The 20,148-nt window shown below is 40.0% G+C and overlaps 1 protein-coding gene across 1 annotated transcript; it reads right to left on the reverse strand.

Moving 5' to 3' along the window:
* Positions 1–12,972: 12,972 nt before the first annotated feature.
* Positions 12,973–15,308, reverse strand: LOC307047087 (homeobox protein six1b). The gene is made up of 2 exons (XM_079693830.1): positions 14,433–15,308; positions 12,973–13,662 (listed from the first exon to the last, which is right to left on the reverse strand). The coding sequence occupies exons 1-2, from the start codon at positions 14,990–14,992 to the stop codon at positions 13,368–13,370; spliced, it is 855 nt and encodes a 284-aa protein (XP_079549956.1). The 5' UTR covers positions 14,993–15,308; the 3' UTR covers positions 12,973–13,367.
* Between the last annotated feature and the right edge of the window lie 4,840 nt (positions 15,309–20,148).

A 20,148-nucleotide genomic window follows, 5' to 3' on the forward strand; every position in this document is an offset into this window, starting at 1 on the left:
GTTTGTGCGGAGGGCCAGATGAAATCTACAGCGAACATTTGTTCAGCTCATTGTGCGCAAAGCCATGAATTCATATACATATATGTTCAAATTTGAAAACCGCTATTCCACCATCAGTGTTTCCAAACCTTGGAAATGGCCTACTGCTGTTTCGGTGCTTGTGAGTGTTATTGTAACCTATTATTTCCTTTACCATAAGAACTGTTGTTTCTTCTCAAATGTTTAAGAACTCTCATGTATCGTGTTGCTGCTTCATCCTCTGAAGGCTCCACAGGGAACATGGAAACCGCAGACCAGTGACGCCCCCTGGTGGCCGGGATGGGATGTTACATCGACCTGCATGATGGTTGGCACTTTTTAAGTGTACCAAACTACTGTATATACATCCATAAAAAACGTAGAGGAAGTTAGATATTATATGCACGATATTAAACTTCAAACCCGCAATTCATTCCTCCCTGTCGCCTGAAATTGCTGTGAAATAGGTTCATGCCGATTCTGACAATTAGTTTTATCCAACATACAACTATACTGCCAAAATACAATAATTGAACCAATAGTGCACATTACGCTTGCCATCTAAAGAAGTTCAACCAAACACCAACAAATGTAAAGTAATAATAAAGATTATACACGCTGTGTAAAACTATCCTCCATACAATTCTCTCACAGAAAAATAAATAAAACAAAAATATAAAACCTTACTTATTTTACTTTAAATTCATGACTTTTCCACCTTTTTTTAAATAGTCCCCATTTGATTCATAGACTCTAAGGATTCTCAGAATTAGTTAAGTCAAACACCAAATGTGTAGTTTATGTAATTTGGAAATGTTTCTTTAGAAATCCACACATTTCCTGAAAACAATACTAACGGACATGGCATACATATCCTCCTAATGGTGTCCTGATAAGATGTAAAGATGGCAGATGAATAATGCATGCCCAAGGCTTCAGGTAAAATCCAGGTAGGCATATTCCATAGAATATAATATGTGGGTCAGTAATATAAATACAGAGTCCAGATTAACATTGAAACACTGCATGAGACTTTCAGCACCACGGACAGAGACACTGTTCACCTAATTAATCAATCCGTGCACAATTTATCATACCAAATGATATCATGTTTTTACAGGTGCACCTCCTTTGATTTCTACACAAAAACACCTGGGCACATTTTCCTTAGCTTAACCCTCCTATTTTCTTCGTTTCCCCCGCTTACTTTGGTGTTCGCAGTCAAATTTGACCGGTCCTGTTTTAACTGCTAATACATTAACACAAAAAACATTAATCATCACCGAATTTCATCTAACACCCTTTGAAACTGTAAATATTGTATCAGACTACTGGTATACATGAACAACTGCGGTAAATATACAGAGAGTAGACACTGAACATGTAATGCGTGTGCCAGGTGTGATCCATGTGGGGGGATGGGCACATAAGAGCGGGAAATGTGTCAAATTGTTGTGTGTGTGTTTGTGTGTGCCAGGTGTGATTCACATGGGGGAATGGGCACATAAGGGGGTTTTATCTGATCCGGATGGTTACTAATTCCTTTTCTTCATGGCGGTCATCTTTGACCGGGAACACCATGGGTGTTACAAAGTTGACTAAATCATCCAATGTTCAATGAAAAGTGGTGATCAGCAATTTGATATGTTCAAATGTCTACTGTGAAGGATATCATAAAGCCTTAATGCAATCGAATGAAAAACAAAAAAGTTATGATTGATGAAAGTAGTAAATCAGTCAGATTTGACCCGAAGACAACAGGAGGGTTAATCATGTGTTTAGTATCTTCTACAGAGATACCCCCCCCCCCCCCATTATTATTTCAGAAAGAATGTCTTTCCAATTATGTGGCAAAAGTTTGCACAAAATTGTGCAATTTATGCATATAAAAATATAGACTTTTAATAGCAATGAAATGGGTATATATAATTGACAGTTACAAAAATATCCAACATTTTAGGGAAAGAACATCAAATATTGTTATAATAATCCCACAGCAACATTGTTTTAGAGAGGTCTACTCTATAAATTGTTATTATAATTCCACATCTTTTTAAAGTGTAAACCCACAAAGACTCAGATAATTGCCCCACATGTAAGTCAGTCTCATAGGGTTACGTATTGATTATATTGAACCATAAGACAACAGACTGATGTTCTGCAGTTTTTTAATTCAGAAACCTTTGAGAGTTTGCCTTCACAGACATTGATTGGCTCTGTTTGGTTCTGCTTTTAAACGTTTCCATGTACAGGCTCCAAGTAGCGCTTTGTACTTTTTGGCAGGCAGATCAATTGATAAATTCGCTCTTCCAACCTTGCTCGTCTGCTCCGCTCACAAATCCGCTGTTTGTTAGCACATACAATGCAGACAATGTGAGGCAATTATGTGAAGTCAGCCAGCATTCACATCATCAGGCTGCTCTGCTCGCACAAAGAGCACTAATGTCAGCCACAGTCCTCGCCTGCTAGTGGAGCTGTAAGTGGCCTTTGTTTTGACTGGAGCTGGTGACAAAACATCAGAGGAAAATATGATCCAGTGCTGAGGTTGTGTGAACACGAATATTGACAAAGAAGATATTAGAGGAAGATGGAGGGCAGATGTCCTGCAGCATTATGGAAACGATAGACTCTTAAAGCAAACGAAAGTAGACTTTTGATAAAAATGTAAATACACAAATTCTCCAAATACCTTGTTATGTAAAAGGTATTTGAGCACCTTCTTAAACCGACATATTAATCATGTTGTTATTAAGAGTGTCTTTTTTCAATAATAAAATATTAATGTATGTTATCATTCTAAAGAAATGTAGTTCATCCAGCATCATGGCATCATGTTTAATCCACATGGGGCCCAGAATGTAAAGGTTGTGGGGCTCTATAGCTTCCTCCTCCATCCCCAAGTTAGAAATAATTTAATAAAACCATTTATTTATTTTGTTCTCTAATGACAATTTGAAGAAATGAACAGGTGCAAATTGCATTATTCCTTTTCTGTCACACTGTCATGTCTGACTGGGTCACCTGCATACAAAATAAATAGTTAATGTTTTTAGTTACACCTGTACTTGTCCCATATGCGTGAAGGCCTTTATTATGCCATAGTGGTGCATATCATCAAACAAATCTGCAATTAATTAAATCGCAACAAATTGATTTCCAGAAAAGTAACCTTGGTGATGTGGATTATAAATTACATTTTACATTGAGGGGAAATTATAACATAAACAGGCCAAGAAATAATAATCTCCCAGCTCAGTGAGTGAATTGCAGAGTTTGGACACTAGATGGAGACAGTGACCACAGAAAGAGAATATTCAAGAAGTCTTAAAAGACTGACAGATCTCCCATTAATATTCAGATTTGTTTCTTTTGAACCAAAACACCAAGGATACCCAATGGGAGGTTTACACAAAAATAAAATCATACAAATACTCATTATAATTAGAAACATTTTTGTTTTTAAACTCTATAACTAACATTTTAATGAAAATGTTTGATCTCAAATGAAATGTTTTTTGTCAGTAATATTACAAATAGGAAATACTTTACTAAAGTGCTGTGAGGCTATTTCAAATGGTTTTCTTGTTTTTTCAGTGGTTGTTTTAATTTATTATTTGGAATATTATTTATTAATTGGTTTTTACATTTTAAATATATATTAAATAACATCATTTATATACATCATACGTATGTGTTCATTAATCTTTTCCTATTTAAAGGTAGGGTATGTAAATTTGAGAAACCGGCTCGAGATACACTTTTTGTTATATTCCATGGAATGCTCTTAACATCCCGAAAGCAATGAATAGTTTAAGTGCTTTGACAAAAAATCCATACAAAAATGTAATCTGTGGAAGCCGTAGTCCTGTAAAAAGTACGACCAATCATCTGAGCCGGCCCGGCTAAAATAACTGGATGGCCTACCTGCCTGTCAGCCTTCCATCTTTGCACAAACTTATCTCGTGCCCTCATTGGTCATGTGCGCGTTCGTTTGTGTTGGAGGAGGGGCTCTGTAAGGAAGTGGCAGATTTTCTCCCGTCGTGTATTTTCAAATTCTAGCGATCTTGAGCCGGTTTCTCAAATGTACATACCCTACCTTTAAATGTACGGTTTTCTTTGCATGTCAGATATGTCTGTTCCTGCAGTACTGACTTTTGACCACAAGATGGTGGACAAGATCCACAACAGAGATGAAACCACTCAGCAGTGCTGCAGCTGAAGGTTTTTTATCATGCATTAATGTATTAATAAAAGTCTTAACATAGTTAACAAACACTTTAAGGACTTCCTCACCAAAAAAAACCTCTGTCCAGGGACAAAGGCCTGAGAGGAGGACATAGTACATATTTTGGATTAATTCTGCATATCTTTTAAACGTTTGCTTATTTCAGGGGTCCAGTTGGGCTCCATTTAATGATAGAATACTTAACTCACAATACGATTATAATTTACTGTACAAAGAGTTTTAAAATACACTGTGAATGTAGGCTACTCATTTACAAACAAACTACAGGTACACCAGCAGTAAACACGGATCTGGTGTAAATGAGCGTACAGCATTACTGAGTGCAGGGTGTGAACGTATGTGTAAGAAAGTGTTGAGGCAGGGCGAGGGCACCAGTTGGGATTTTTAACGGTCTAAATTTAAACTCTCTGGTCTCCAGTTTCTGCAGCTGTCGCCAAGTTTAAGTTCAGCACCTTGAGCCTTTCTCAGTCATGCTCCTGGGTCACAGTTATAAACCTGCCAAACTGTGAGACAGAGAGAGTGAAGCAGAGACCCTCGTCTGCCCTTCATGGGATCTCATGGAGCTCAGAAAGTCCAAAATGTCCCAGTGTCATTGAACTGAAATACCTGCACAATTATCAGCTCATCCTCATGTTACACACCGCCTCTCCTCGGAATACACTTCTACTACACTGCACCTCTTCTGAAATGGTTAACAGACTCTTATTGTTAAACATTTTCTGTGAGAGCAAGCAGCGGAAACTATCTGTTTTGGTTTGCTCCTATTTCCCCTAATCATTTATCATAGAATCAAATTAGTATTTTAATAGAACAAGAATTTGTGAGTTCCCCTAAAGGTTTAACAGGGGCAAGCATTTATTTGTGTTTTGTCAAAACTGGTTATGACAAGTAGAACAAAACACTGGATACACCTGAAATCATCATATTTATTTCAACAATACATGTTAGTTAAAACTTCACTGGGGCATTTACCCTTTAGATATTAAATAGATAAAGTCAGAAGACTCAATCATGTATCTCATTTGTCATAATTTGGGACAGATCATTGTGAAAATACACTTAACTTAAGGTGGTTTCTAAATACTAGTGTTCTATCCTCCATGTATCATGCAATGTTATGCAAAACACTGAATCATGTTTTATGCTGTTTGCATTTTTCTTTTTGTTTGTGCATGTTGTGCGTCTACATGACCTTGTCTTTGTTTGTTTTAATCTCTGTCCTTTTTTCCCTTTTCTTTTTATGAGTATTTTATTATGAGTATTAAAAGTGTGTATGGTATTTCTGGACAGAAACCCAAAGTGTGATAATTGTGCTAACTGTAATGACTGACATTGAGCTACATTTGACAATTTCACACGGTTTTGAGAATGATGATTTCCATTAGACATTTAAACCAAAGCAACTAGAAAAAAACATTTAAATTGAACCTAAACTGATTGAAATGTGGCTTTTTGAAAATGTTATTCAGTACTATTCCACATTATTTATGAATTCAACATGACATTGCTTAATCACGATTGTTTTCTTTCTTTCTAATCTTCAAAATATCTATGAGTGATTGTTTGAAATCTTCTTTGTGTGTGTTACTTAGAAAATCACATACTTAAAATGAAGTATAACAAAGGTATTCATTGGATGTAACTTTTAGAACGTCTACTACTCTAAGTATCTCACTAACTGATTTTCTTCTTCTCTCCAGGTTGCTCTAAAAAACAAGTCTGCATGCAGCAGCAGGAGGATGATGAGAAGGCTTCTTCATCTCTGCTGCGTCTTTGATGGGTGAGTGGATTTACATAAATGTTTTTCCAAAGTGCAGCCTTAATAAAGACGACTCAGTCATTGTGGTGGAGTGAGATGACAGCTCTGTTCTGCGTAATTATAGCTGCCACATATGATAAACATGTTTCCCACATGACAACAAAGATCCTACTAATTTAGCACTCCAGCCTGTGCTGCATAAACAATCATCACCTCTGCAGAAACACAAGACAGATGGATACATAGATGCAGTAGGTACAGAGACTGACTCTGCTGCATTGAGCCTACTGTCCAGTGGCAGCTCTGGGCCTAATAACAGAGCTTAGCTGGCATACCAGAGCCGGTGGCACATTGGTGTAGCGGTAACTCAGAGAGAGCCTGGTAATTACCACCGGCCGCTGACACCATGCTGCAAATGCACCAGCCAGCACTGAGGGGACCAGCATTTCCCCCCCCCCCCTCCCTCACACTGCCAGGGTGCCCCACTGACCAACCATGGCACAAGACTTATTAGTGGGAATAAAGTGCTTGCCAAACAGCAGACAGACAAAGAAGTATTCTCTCTTTCTGCTCCATTAATACCAATCTGGAGCAGTTAGAATTTGTTATTTTACCCCGATCTTTCTCTCTGTTTTTTGTCTTGGACATACTCGACTTGGCCATGAGTGTTGAATGAGCAGCCCAGGAGGATTCCTCTCGGGAGAGGCCCGCTGGAAAACATACTGCAGTGCCGGAATGGGAAGTTTATTTTGCTTGGTGCATGAATATCTGTGGGATGTGGGGCTCTGAGCACAGAGGGCTGCAGCAGCAATCCAGTTTCATCACTGCAGCAGCCTCCTGCTCTTTCACTGTCTGAGGAAATAACTTCAGTACATCCCCCCACTGCATCTCAAATGATTCCTAATTTCATGTCTTAATTGCATGCCTTCTCTTCTCCACTTTCCCTCCCTGTTCTTATATCATCTGCAGGCTAAAATGGGCCCAGCAGCAGCTTTTCTCTGGGCCTTTTGTCCCTGCTCAGGGAGACGTTTGGCACTCAGAGGATCGTGTTACAACTTTCATTTCCTGAATATTTTTCTTTCCTTTTTTTTTTTTCTGCGTGGAAACCTAGAAGGGTATTTTATCCTCCTGCTCTGCGGCCTGGAGATGAAGGTCGAGGGGAGCGAGATGGCAGCTCAGATTCGGGCTGCTGTCACTCCAACGTCGGCAAACAAATAAAGTACAAACTGCTCATAGCTACAGGGTCCTGGCGGAGGGGAGCTGTGGTGTAGTTTTGGCACAGCGGGGTGTGGATCATGTCTGTGAAGTAGGTGGCTTGGTTACTTGAGCTATTTGTGAGCCCCAGGATAGGTGAGGTGATGCCCTTTGGGAGTGTGAGGTGTATTTCATTATCCCATATCCCATACCACTTCCTCTTGTTGTGTCTGCCACCCCAGCCCCTCCCAAAATGCCCTTGAGCCTGATCACTGCTGTGTCTGTGTTTAGACTCGTGAGTCTTTCTTGGCTGAATATTGAAGCAGAACATCAAGCCGTATCGTGCTAACAGTCAGCAGAAGTATCAATTATTAATCTTGTTGCAAAAAAGAATGCCCATGATATGATACCAAACCCGGTCGTTATGGCTCTAGTTATGTCTGGCTCCTTAAAAGACTCCATCAAGGCTGTTTTATGTTCGGTTCATACCGCCTGTACATAACACATCTCTGGATGTGAAGAGATGTTCAAAAGAAAGAAAGAGAAACTTTTAACAAATTCCTTTTTCTTTTTTTTTTGGGATATCACCTGTTTATTCAAAGTACATTTCCTTTTAGTGTTAAGGCGGATTTCATCTATATTTCTTTCCTAATAAAGGACCATTTCTCCCTTTGTAATTGTGAGGCTCAAGGATGTATTTTAATAGTTTATTGTCAACAATTACGCTATATGGCATGTATATGTACGGTACATAATTGGTTCTGAGTACATCTTGAAATTCATCCTCAGATCAAACAACACACCTCTCTAAATCAGCTATCTGTTTTCTGAGTTGAGTTCAAATAAACAAACGTTTTTAAACCTGTGCTTTTAAAACAAAATATTTTAAATAAACTATCGATACTTCAATTTATGTAGCACTCTGTTTCGGCCTCCTGCTACACTTTTCTGTCACCAAAAATACTCACTAATCAAGAAATGTGTTTTAATCCACATAATACAAGTCATTGTAAATGCACTATTTATTCTTGTTTTGGTATCTTTTGCTAAGAACTACAATGACTTGCTGTTTAGGGAAATGAAAGGGTCTGAAGGAATAAACAACACATTGTTGTTTTTTTCCTATCATTGTATTTTTTAACAATAACAACTGTATAGACTAACACCAGCTTTAATGATTAAAGACTGCAAAACAGGATCATTTGAGGACAATTTAAAAAGGTTCTTACTTAGATTACATATTTTCATTTTTGATACACATATGAGAGTAAACTAACGATAATCTATTAAATCTAGTGTCTACCTCTAAATACGTCTTTTTTTGCCTCATTTATTGGCCACCTTCATATCTCACCACTCACTGGAATAAACATATACAGTTAAATAATCATATATTCATTTTAGATATATTATATCTCTTTATAATTTGGCTTTGAAAACTGCAACTCACTGAGAAAATCTGTTTAGTCCTCACAAAAGTATCCCTAAAAAACCTCCCAGACTGAAGTCACTTTCCTGATCAAACCTAGACTAATGCCACTATCGTCTTTCTCTCCGAGCTCCAAAAATATACATATCTGATTCTCAGCAACTAGAGCCGGGTTTTGTCTCTGGAAGAGTTTGTTATATGAGCTGAGCCTTCTGGCAATTTCTTTTTTCTTTCGTAGACATTACACACACGTCTTATCTTGTCCTTTTGTCTTTTCCTCCTGTAACATATTAAAAAACTCCCCCCTTTCATCAGGTAATATATGATGCTGTCCTTCATTTGACATACAACATTCTACTTAACACCCTAATAGTTAGGAATCGACTCCAGAGTCTCTTCCTCCTCCTCCTCCTCCTCCTCCTCTTCCTCCTCGTGTCTGAACCCAGGGTCATGCATCACTCATCCCACTGGAAGAAAGAGATAAATATTTCTTTCAGCTCTGTCACATAAGAGCTTCCTGTTGGACGAAAGGCTTCCTACTTTTTGGCTCGCAGCTCCCACATCAGCATAATTAACATTTCTTAGTGCGGAGTAGCATAAGCTCTCTGGTCTCTGTACACTTATGTCATAGAAACACAGCAGACGCCTGCCACTGCCATCCAGATAATGTTTTATTTGAATCAGTTATATATTCTAAGACACACACACACACACACACACACACACACACACACACACACACACACACACACACACACACACACACACACATACACACACATACACACACACACACACACACACACACACACACACACACACACACACACACACACACACACACACACACACACACACACACACACACACACATACACACACACACACACTCTGCCTCTGGCTACGTCCAGGCAGGAACATTGTCAGATCCATGCATCATTGGTAAGAAAATCTCTCTACCCCACCGCCACCCCCGCCCCTCTGAGGCAGACCTGAAAAGATCCTTTTGTCCCTCATCACCCGCCTGCCCCCCGCTCCCTTCTCACCCCCGTCTCCCCCCTTCTCTGACACACACCCCTCATACAGCCTGTGGTTATGGATACCTGGCTCACACCCTCCTCCCATGTGGGGCAACGCTACCTGCATGCATCAGACCATGAAAGGCAACTCGAGCAAAAGTTCCTCATCTTCTGATGTTGTCCTTATACGAGATGCACACTCACTCTGATGCCAGAGAAAACATGAAGTCAGCTGAGGCTCATGCAGGCTACTCTCCATGTTTATTTGCACACGTCAGGGCCCTTCCTGCTGTTGATTTAGAGCCACTGCCACTTACGACTGTGAGAAATGAAATGCCCTTTCGATGACTCGGACTCTGTTTGCCATCAGCAGCTGTTGTTGCTAGCCTGCTTTTTATACTGACGTTTACCTCCAGCTTTTGTCATGTTGTCTATAGGCCGCAGCACGCCTACCACTTGCACTTGTTGCATCTCTGAGAGGCTGATGCAGCAGACAGTTTGTGGTTGCAGACGCTGTCCCTCCGGATTCGGAAGCAAGGGATTCAAACGTGATTAAAGGCAATGTCAGAGTTTCCGTGTTGGATTGATTTGAGTCTCTTGCACATCCTGAAGGTGACTCTAGTAGCCTCCTTCTGTCGTGTGGCACAGAGCCGGTTTAATCCTCGCTGTGTGTGTGTACCCTGCCGGAAATGTTGTCATTAGATTAACAGGTATGAGGAGTCGCTCCGGTGGCTTTGTGATCACCTGTTTGTTAATTTGTGAATATTTAGCCACACAGTGTGCCAGGGACATGTTGTGATTGGTCAGAATGATATCTCATCTGCGGGACATTTTGCTCTCTGCTGACCTCTGCTCTATGGGTATTACTGAAGGCTTTTATAATACACATTTATATCTTAATATACTACAACAAAGACCATTAGTGTATTCAATTCATCCACTTTTCTGTGACTGCTTTTAAAGTAAAGTTAAATATAAATTATTATTTTTATCTATATAGTTTGTTTTATAATTTTTTCTTTACCCAGGAATCATTTTGTAAGAACACACGTCACATTAAAGTTGACATTTTAAAATTAAATTCTAGATATTGTCAGTGACGTTTAAATATAATCTATTGTAGTAACTACGCACATTTCTTAGTAGCAAACCTAAAAGCCCTAAAAACACCTCGCACTCTGAGTGATGATTCGTACATGAGAACTATTTTTTGCTTTAGTTGAATTTTTTTGTTCTCGTGACTCAGGATTATTTTTGTTTTTGTCTCAAGGTTTGAAGTGGCTGGGATTGTGTGGAAAAAAATGATGTCACATATTAATTTTTCCAATCAAGATTCAGCAACATTTAAATCAACTTCTGATTTAGTTGTTTACTTTGGTTTGCAGGTCGCTGTCATTCACATCTGATCAAACCACACGTTCCTGGTGATGCAAATAAGAGGAGCTTTTGAGTTTGAAATGCTTTATAAATAATACCAACTGAAATGTTTGTAACTTTAATTTATTTTGGCAAGACACATATTTGTAACTTTCCATACATTTAAAAAAAACTGCTTTAAAAACACATTTTCAGGGGCTTTCAGTGAAATGTTCAGATTATGGTGTTTTTTTGTTGTTTTAGTGTTTTCATTTTATGCTACTTTACAATCTGACTGCGCTACAGTTTTAAGGGAAATCTGACCATACTGCACTACATACATCTTACTCTTTTCAGAACATAATTAAAGGATTGCTCAATATGAACATAAATAAGCTTACATTTGCTTTAATTTGCCTTAATGGTCCACTAGCATGATAATAAATAAAGACAGATTTTCTGTGTAATACTGTAAATGTATTTGGCTGAGAATACATCTGGACTATTTTAAGGTAAAATGTTGAAGGCAGAACTTTTTCTTTTGACAAGAATATGTGGCATTTCTAATTGTACTCAAGTAAATTAACTCCATGCTTTTCTCATCACATATTAGAATACAAATGTAAAAAGGAGAAACACTGACCAAAGAGCCTGATGATGGAAGGTCTGCTGAGGACATTCAGACAGACACATCGCTCAAGCACAACCATATGGATCTCTGTAGGTGATATATGGGGAGCACAGCCCCGGTGTTGTTAGTAGACCTGAGGGGATCAGAGGGGGAGAGACAGGCAGAGGGAGGGAGGCCTCCGGGATGCAGAATACCTCAAGGTCCCTCCATGAAGCCGGGCGTTGCAGCCCTGCAGCCCTGCAATCTTCGCAATCAGGCAGTAATGCTAGCAGCGACTGTTTCAGATTATGCTCAGGAAATCCTCTGTGCTCTCTGCTCAAAACAATTTACCCTGACATGAGCCCAAAGAGGAGTGCAGGGTGGAGGGTGGGGGGACAGGAGAGCTGCCCTCACCAGATTCCTGCTCTCAGGCCAACATATCCTCATATTGCTACAAATATAGTCCCTTTTATTTATTATTATGAGTAGAACATTGTTGTTGTTTATTATGGAAATTATTATTATGACCCCTATATGAGTGGGAGTGTCTACTAATAGTCTTATTTTATTTAAGAAATTAAATGTCTCTTATTTGAGCCACTAATATTTGTTTTGTTTATAGGGTATCTATATTGATTTCATCAGGCAATGACGTTTTTCATATGGGATGTTTGAACATCCAGAGCTTGTATAAGAGGTTGAGTGGTGGCTCTTTCCCATGGCCCAGAACCGACAGAGCAAACTCTCGTAGAGTGTAAAGAAAACACGGCAACAAAAAGCCAATGATCCGCAGCACTCGGGCTAGAAATGACGAAAAAAAAAAAAAAAAAAGAATCCTTTCTCCTTCAGTCATCATATTACAGAGCAGACAATCAAAGGGACCAACGCTGGTTCCTGCGCACAACAGCCTCCTGACAGACAGCTGCTCATGATGACTCACGTTTGTATAATTACATTTCCCTTTATGACTCTGTGTTTGAAATATATGATTTGAATTAGCATTATTATTGTTAAAAGCCCAAAGAACCCGTGGAGCAGGTTTTAATATTTGACACAAAATTAGTCACATTATGTTTGATATCTCTCCAGCGCATTATATATTGTTGATTGTTTGTCATTTTCCATGTATTTACTCATTCTAAGCAGCAGGCATAAATAAAGCCTAATTTTACAGGTTAACAACAATTGTGAAACAAATATTTAACCTGATTTTCACCACTTCCCAAATAGTTACAATAAAGATAGTCCAGATTAATTTGTTTTGCATATGCTGAAACACTATAATATAGAATTAAATTAATATCTATTTTTTCTCTAAATACACAAATAACACAGAGACAATTGTATTACTTTTGTTTTATTGGAAACTAATTACCACGACTAATGAAAACGTTACCTCTTAGTTTCCATCGCAGGATGTTGCTATAATCCTTTTATATCAACAAAATATCATAAATTAAGCAAATGGGCAGTCCAGTTAAGTGTCTCGTCGAGTTAAGAGTTTCAGACAGGTCCTGTTTGTGTGTTTTCGTGTGCAGGAGACGAAAATGCTCCTGTCAGTGGGGATATACAGTTTAAGCGCATAAAAGGAATTTTGTCCTAACCAAATTGAACGACAGACAAGTCAGTCTATATTATAAGGTAGCTACTATAGTGTTATTTCATACATCAATCTGATACACTTATCAGTCCTCTTTCTTTCTGTTGTTGTAAAATAAAATAATCTGGCAGCCTCTTTAAGAGCCCAAATCCACAAGGCTGGAGGTTAGAGGTCCCAACAAGGAGTCCTGCAGTTGGTGCGGGTGTCCGTGCATGCTGTGCACCGGCTGTGGGGGGCCCAGGCCGGACATGGGGTAGGCGGAGGCCCCGGGGTGGTTCATGTTGCCCTGAAGCATAAGCGCTGAGTTCGGGTCGGGGCTCTGGGGTGGAGAAAACTCGTCCTCTGAACTGGACATGAGAGACTTTCCTCCGTCCAGTGGGGACAGCTGGTTCTGTTTGTTGCCGCCTGCGTTGCTGTTTTCACTGTTCTCCCTGAATATGACAACAAGGAGAAATTAGAAAAATAAAATATGCTCAGTTTTGGAAAATAGCATTAAATCCGTTGATGACAACAAAACAAAAAATAATTCCTAATTGTTGTTGTATTCACACCAAAACATAGTAGGCGTAACCATTGAAGTTAAACTAATAAAGGAGGAAGTTTAGTTATTGAACTTCTCTGTAAATGTGTTTTGAACACGTTTATTTCTCTTCCTGTTGATGTTCCCGGCAACTTTAAATCACGTGTTGTGTGCCTTAATTTACTCCACTGTAACCTAGTTTAACCTTTCAAACGTGAAAAGTTCACAAAATGTCACGTAAATAGATTATTGTATTTTTAAAACATTATCACACGCAATGTTATCCCCTTTCCTAGTGTTTTTAAAATGTTTATGTTATAATTCAGACTGAAATCAGGAGAAAGCCAAACATTTGTCAACAACAAGCTTCTGTTTACTCACAATTATTGTCATCAGGAAAAATCAAATTTAAGCAATATATAGGCGTAACAACCACATTTAAAAAAAGTTCCAATTTACTTGGAAAGATGTTGTTATTATCAGAAATACAATCGTTTGCCTTTCTTGCGTCAGAAATATGAACACTGCGATTCCTGCACTTTCTGAACCTGTTGCTGCTTTAAGACATATTTTGTAAATATTTAATTCCAGCTCAAACCTTATTTTTTGTCTTAAAACATGCAAACAATGATAATATTTGTGTCTATTTATTCCAGGCAGCACGGAGGCTGTATCACGTACCTCTCTTTCGCCTCTGCGGCTCTGTCTCGCTGCCGTCTGTTTTTGAACCAGTTGCTGACCTGCGTGGTGGTCAGTCCTGTGGCCTCGGCCAGCTCTCTCTTTTCCCGCGGGGAAGGGTAGGGGTTGTGCGTGTACCACTCTCTCAGGACTCCCCGGGACTTCTCTTTAAAGCAGTAGCTGGTCTCCTCGCCGTCCCATATCGTGCGGGGCAGCGGGAATTTCCTCCGCACCCGGTACTTCCCTACAGCTCCGAGCGGCCGTCCGCGCAGCTTCTCCGCCTCCACGTAGTGCGCCTTGAGCCAGAGCTGCTGCAGCTTTGGGTGGTTGTGCGGAGAAAACTGGTGGCTTTCTAGGAGCTTGTAAAGCTCTCTGAAGTTCCCCCGATGAAAAGCCACCACTGCCTTGGCTTTGAGGACGCTTTCGTTCTTGTGGAGGTGATCGCAAGCCGGCAGGGACCACAGGAAGCGGCCGAGCCTCTCCAGGTTCCCTCCCTGCTGCAACACCTCGCAAACGCACGCCACTTGCTCCTGCGTAAACCCGAATGACGGCAATATAGACATGATGTCCGAGCTTGCGCCTCCGCCCAAAACGTTGGTATCCAACACGATAGCTGTCGTTTAATTCTCAGTGTTTATAGTTTCTGGTCGCGATGCAATCCAGCGCGATCCGTCCGCGCAGCTCAGGCCTATAGGCGATCCTCTCCACTCCAGCCCCTGATGCGCGCAGCAGATTGGGATGTTGATTGTTGGGACAATTTGTTCCTGTTGGAGATATGTCAGGCTTAAAGGGAGCCTGTGCGTTTCGGTGATTGGCTCTCCCTCTGCCCTGCACCGTGTACAGCAGAGCAGGACTGAGTTTGCAGCTCCGTTTCCTCCCCAGAGGCAGTGCGTCAGGGGCTGAAATAGGAGCGCTCCCACCTCCCGCCCCCACAGTCCCTCTGCCGCTGCAGCTCAGGGAGCACAGCACCTAAACACTAATCAATTATTACAGACCTCTTAAAAAGCCTTATTAACATGTTCTGAATATACATCCTCTGTAATGCTGGCAACTATGCTTCCAGATTTCCCTGGTGGTTCAAAACCACATACTGCATCTCCAAACGTTATCAGTAATCACAGCCAGTGGAGGGTGAAGCCACAACAACACAACGCTTTTTATCTGTAAAGGAAAGTGTATCCAGTTTATGGGCTGAAACACTTAAAAGCAATGACATAATCAATCCATGATTGTTGTCTGCAGAATTCTTTAATTTAAACATAACAAAAATATGAATCTTGATTTATTTTTTCTTCTTTAAACTGGAGGTTTATTTACCGTCACAGCTGATCAGGGTTGACGCCCCCCACCTTAATTACATGCAGATTGAACACTTTTGTTGTATCCTCACCTTTCATACTCTATTAATTACCGAGGCCGTTTATTTTATGAGGTGATATAATCTAATAAGTGCCCATGTTTGTTGGGTCCATTTGTGCCATTACGCACGCCTTTTTATACGAGAAAATCTAAACTACCTGCCAAACGTGCTACGGGACATAGACCACCAGTAGGAAACGGAAATCAGCACTTAAAGTGTGTGTGCTTGTGTGCGCGTGTGAGTGCGTGCTTTTGTGTGTTTAAGATTGTAAATAACAGACAAACGTGCACATATTCAGCACCCTTCACACTCGTTTTAATGCGTAAAATAAAAAAAAGAGATATGTCAAGCTGGAATTTAATAAGTGAGAGTTTTGATTTTATACAGACACTTTTCTTTATTTTTGTTTGCAGATTTTTAAATGAATATTACATACTGGACATATTTCACAGACCTCCTTCCTCCTTTAATTTGTTGTTGTAGGTTTATTTTTTTATTTTTTTTCGTCACGTGTTTTTGAAGCGCTCCTTCCAGCCTGTAGTCTACATTTATATTTCAGGGATTAGACGGGCACCGCACTGGCTCCAGTGTTTTCTGTGGGGTGAAACACTAAACCAATCCATTAGTAAATGAGTTCTCTGCCACACTGGTTCTTGGTGGTGCAGTTGTTGGTTCGAGCCGTATAGATCACATTTCTTTATCTGCAGCGTCTGAAACTAGACTCCCTTAGTTTATGGAACACGATTTGACCTAGAAAATATTATTTAACTTAGACAAACTCACTTAAAACGTTTTGAGAAGATGATCTTCTTTAAAAAAAAGTTTTATTATAAAGCTAAAATGCTTTGAACTTGTTTTTGTGGCGACAGACAGCTGAAATAACAGAGATCAGTTGTAAACAGCTCCACTCTTGAAAACCTTTTATTCCCTATACATTATCTTGCGAAAAAACAGGAATGGTTTCCCAAATAGGCTACGACATAATCACAACATATTCTCCCATATTAGAGAATGTTGGCATATGTTGAAAAATAAGGTTTAATTAATAATGACTGAATCAGGTTGGGTCAGGCCGTTGAGTATGCTTATTTTTGTAAGTGTAAATTAAAACAACACTGCAGTTTAACGTTATCACCACCATAATTTTTTGCATGGTTTATTTGAGTATTTATCAGATAGACTGCAAACTATTTTTTGCCTGAATGAATGCACTGTAATTACAGTTTGTCTGGAGGAAATATCACATTATTGGATCCATCACACTTAAAGCTTTAGTTGCATCCTACAATGCCTGAAGTTTTAGAGTTATTTTAATGATTTTCAGCAATATCTTTAACAGTGTCATCAGCCTGCAATAAACGCAATAAATAGATTTTTTTTGTATAACACTGAATACAAATATAATTTATGTTTGATGAAAAAATATATAATTTAAAATGAATGAAAGTAGATTTTAAAACAGCTAATTCTCATGTTATTGTGCGGCAAGGCCATCGTGCCATATTGCCTAAACATGACGAATCTGCTGTGATTGACTGCTGGACTGTCTTCAGTGGACACACAGGCTCTCAGGCCACTTGAGGCTGGGGTCCAGCAGCACTCGGCTGTGTGTAAAACCTCAGAGCTTCAGTAAATGAGCTGTCTGATGAGCGGCTCTCGGGTTTCTCTAATATATCTACCACATTGCGCCGCGCCTCCTCCTTTAACCCGAGCAGCCCGGGGGGCGAGATTATTTCAAGATGTGGACTCTACGCCTCTTACACGGCCAGGGCTGCATGGGCTCCTCAAACCCCGAGAAGTAATGCAATACTTAGGTAGGCTATCACTCGTTACTCCTCTCATAGTGGGCCAGGGAGTCTTTATTCTCGCTATTTTCTTTACGTGAAACTCGTCTTTTACCCTATAAAACGCATTGAATCTGCCTGCCTCTCCTGGACGCTCTGGGCTGTTAAATATCACGGATGGATGCTCCAAGTTTTAGTCATTGCCTTTCCGGAAAACCAAAATGAGTCACACTGTATTCAGGAGAAAATAAACTTTTTGCCATTTCTCATTAAACCGATTTAATGGAGGTAGGCCTCAGAGAAATGTGGCCCTCTGCTTGTTAAGTTATCCTACCTCATGATGATAGCAGTTTTGAGGTGAAAACGATTTATTGATTACTGATTTATGAAAATAGCTGTATTATAGGAATTTGTTACACCCTATATTACTGGGAAAACGAATGAAAAGTCACGGTGACTCCGGTCATGTGGGACAAAAAGAGAGAAAAGAAAAGTCCCAACTCAAAAACACCAGAAAACACTTCATAAAAATGTCATCATCAGAAAAGCCAGTGTTTCCTATTGGAGCGAGTTTATTTTTTTGAGAAGTGAACCGACCACTGGCTCAATGAACAGATGGTTTTCACTCTATCTAAATCCAAAGTGCTATTTCAGCTGTATCGACTGGAACAAAGCCGATACTGTTTAAATTAAGTGAAAAATGTCTGATTTGGTCCCCAGGGTTTTTTTCCGGGAGGGATTTTGGTGACATCTTAAGGGTGTCCTCTTACTGCACTGAAACAACATAGCCTACAGTGAACATTTATTTATTTATCCAATCAACAAAATGAACAACGCAGCGTCTTCCTTTAAGTCAAGATTGTTTAAAGCATTTGTAGAAGAGGTACATTTATTTTATTTTTGTTTCCTTATAGACATAATTAAATCACAAACATAATAATTTGACTAACTGCACATTTATTGACAGATTGTAAAATCGTATCAATAGTAAACGATTGGTGTTACGTTTCTGGTTATTCCAAGATGTCCTAAATGTGTGCATTTAATTAAGAACTAAAGCGCTTTATTCTGTGAGGTGAAAGGCAGTGAGAAAAAAAGCAGCTCCTTCTCTCAAAACAAAACACAACTGTTGACATGAGTGAGTTAAATGAAATTGGAGCTGCAATTATCAGCTTAACAGAGTTTCCTGTCATGTTGGAAAATTAGACCTGGTACAAGTGCACTGGGGTTAGCCCCCCATCAAAATCATTACGCATTTCCTCAGAGGACCACCTTCACAAATATGCAATTACGGCCTCGGCTTTTACAGTGCTCTGCTCAGTAAACACGCCCCGGGCATACAGATGATTAGGACAATTCTCTCTTTTTTTAAGCTGCAGGGCTGTAAGTAAACAAACAAGGCGGTGAAACAAACACATAAACAAACAAAAGGAAGGATTAAAATGGGATGTGTCGCTATACCATGTGAGCCTTCTGGCAGGGAGGGGGCGCCATGACAGTGCTATCATACAAGTCAGGATGTTACTTCTCGGAGGATGCATGTGTTTTAGCAAATGAAAAGGTTATAGCAGGCCGTTGAGCAGCAGGTGTGTGTGCGTGATCTCCACTGATCATGGCAGGCCTCATCTGCTGCTGCTCCTGTTACAAAGTGCTGTTTTTCTCTTTGGGAAATGCTGTGGTGTGGACCTGATGCTGCCCCCCAGCTGCTGCCTCTGTGTGAGTGTCACATTCACCAATGCACTCTGAAAACTGACTTGTACTTTCTTTCCTTGCAGTCCTGAAGAAACCAGTGAATCATGCTGGTTGCATCTTTCCCACACTGGGTGATGAAGTGCACATACCTTTTACCCTGCCAAGCAACAACCCAATTATTTTAAGTGGAGGTAAGAGAAAAAGCAACAAGGCTTGAGGACATGTATTCCTAGTTCATAAACACCAGTATACTTTCCACAACCCAACAAGAGCCAGGGACAGATTTAGTTTCTGCCAGGAGGGAGAAGTCCTCTCATGCCTTGGCCAGTAGTGGTGGTTCTTTGCAGCAGGCTGGTACCCGCTGACCCCTGCCCTCTCATTAGTGGGACGTGGAGCAGTGGAGTACCGTGCTCCCCAGGTCATGTTACATATGGCTTGCAGTCTGCTGCGCCGCATTAAATGTCAGCTTTGAAACCATCTGAAAGATCATAGGTCAGTGTTTTTAATAAGGCCAGAGTTCTGGGGGAGTTCCCCCATTTTTTACTGCACACCCAAGTAAGTTTTACATTACATATTTGAAATTGTGGACAAAATGATCCACTACTATTTAGATACGGGGATCCTGATATTCCCACATGAAGGGGAGCAGTTAAAATGTACAATTCAACAACCAGCAGTCCTCATGAAAAATGCACAACACATCTTCTGTGAGGGAACAATTGTGCTCCTTTCCTGTCTAATTTATAGGCACAATACAAAAGGTGGAATTTGGAGTTTTCTGTGGCCCCCTCCCCGTGAGACCCACGGACCATGCTGCGAATGGGATATTGTTCTGGGCTCCAACAAAGCTGTTTTCACCCTCTTCAATATTACAGGAGGAGTT

Source organism: Notothenia rossii, assembly GCF_949606895.1.
Source record: "Notothenia rossii genome assembly, chromosome: 7".
NCBI lineage: Eukaryota > Metazoa > Chordata > Actinopteri > Perciformes > Nototheniidae > Notothenia > Notothenia rossii.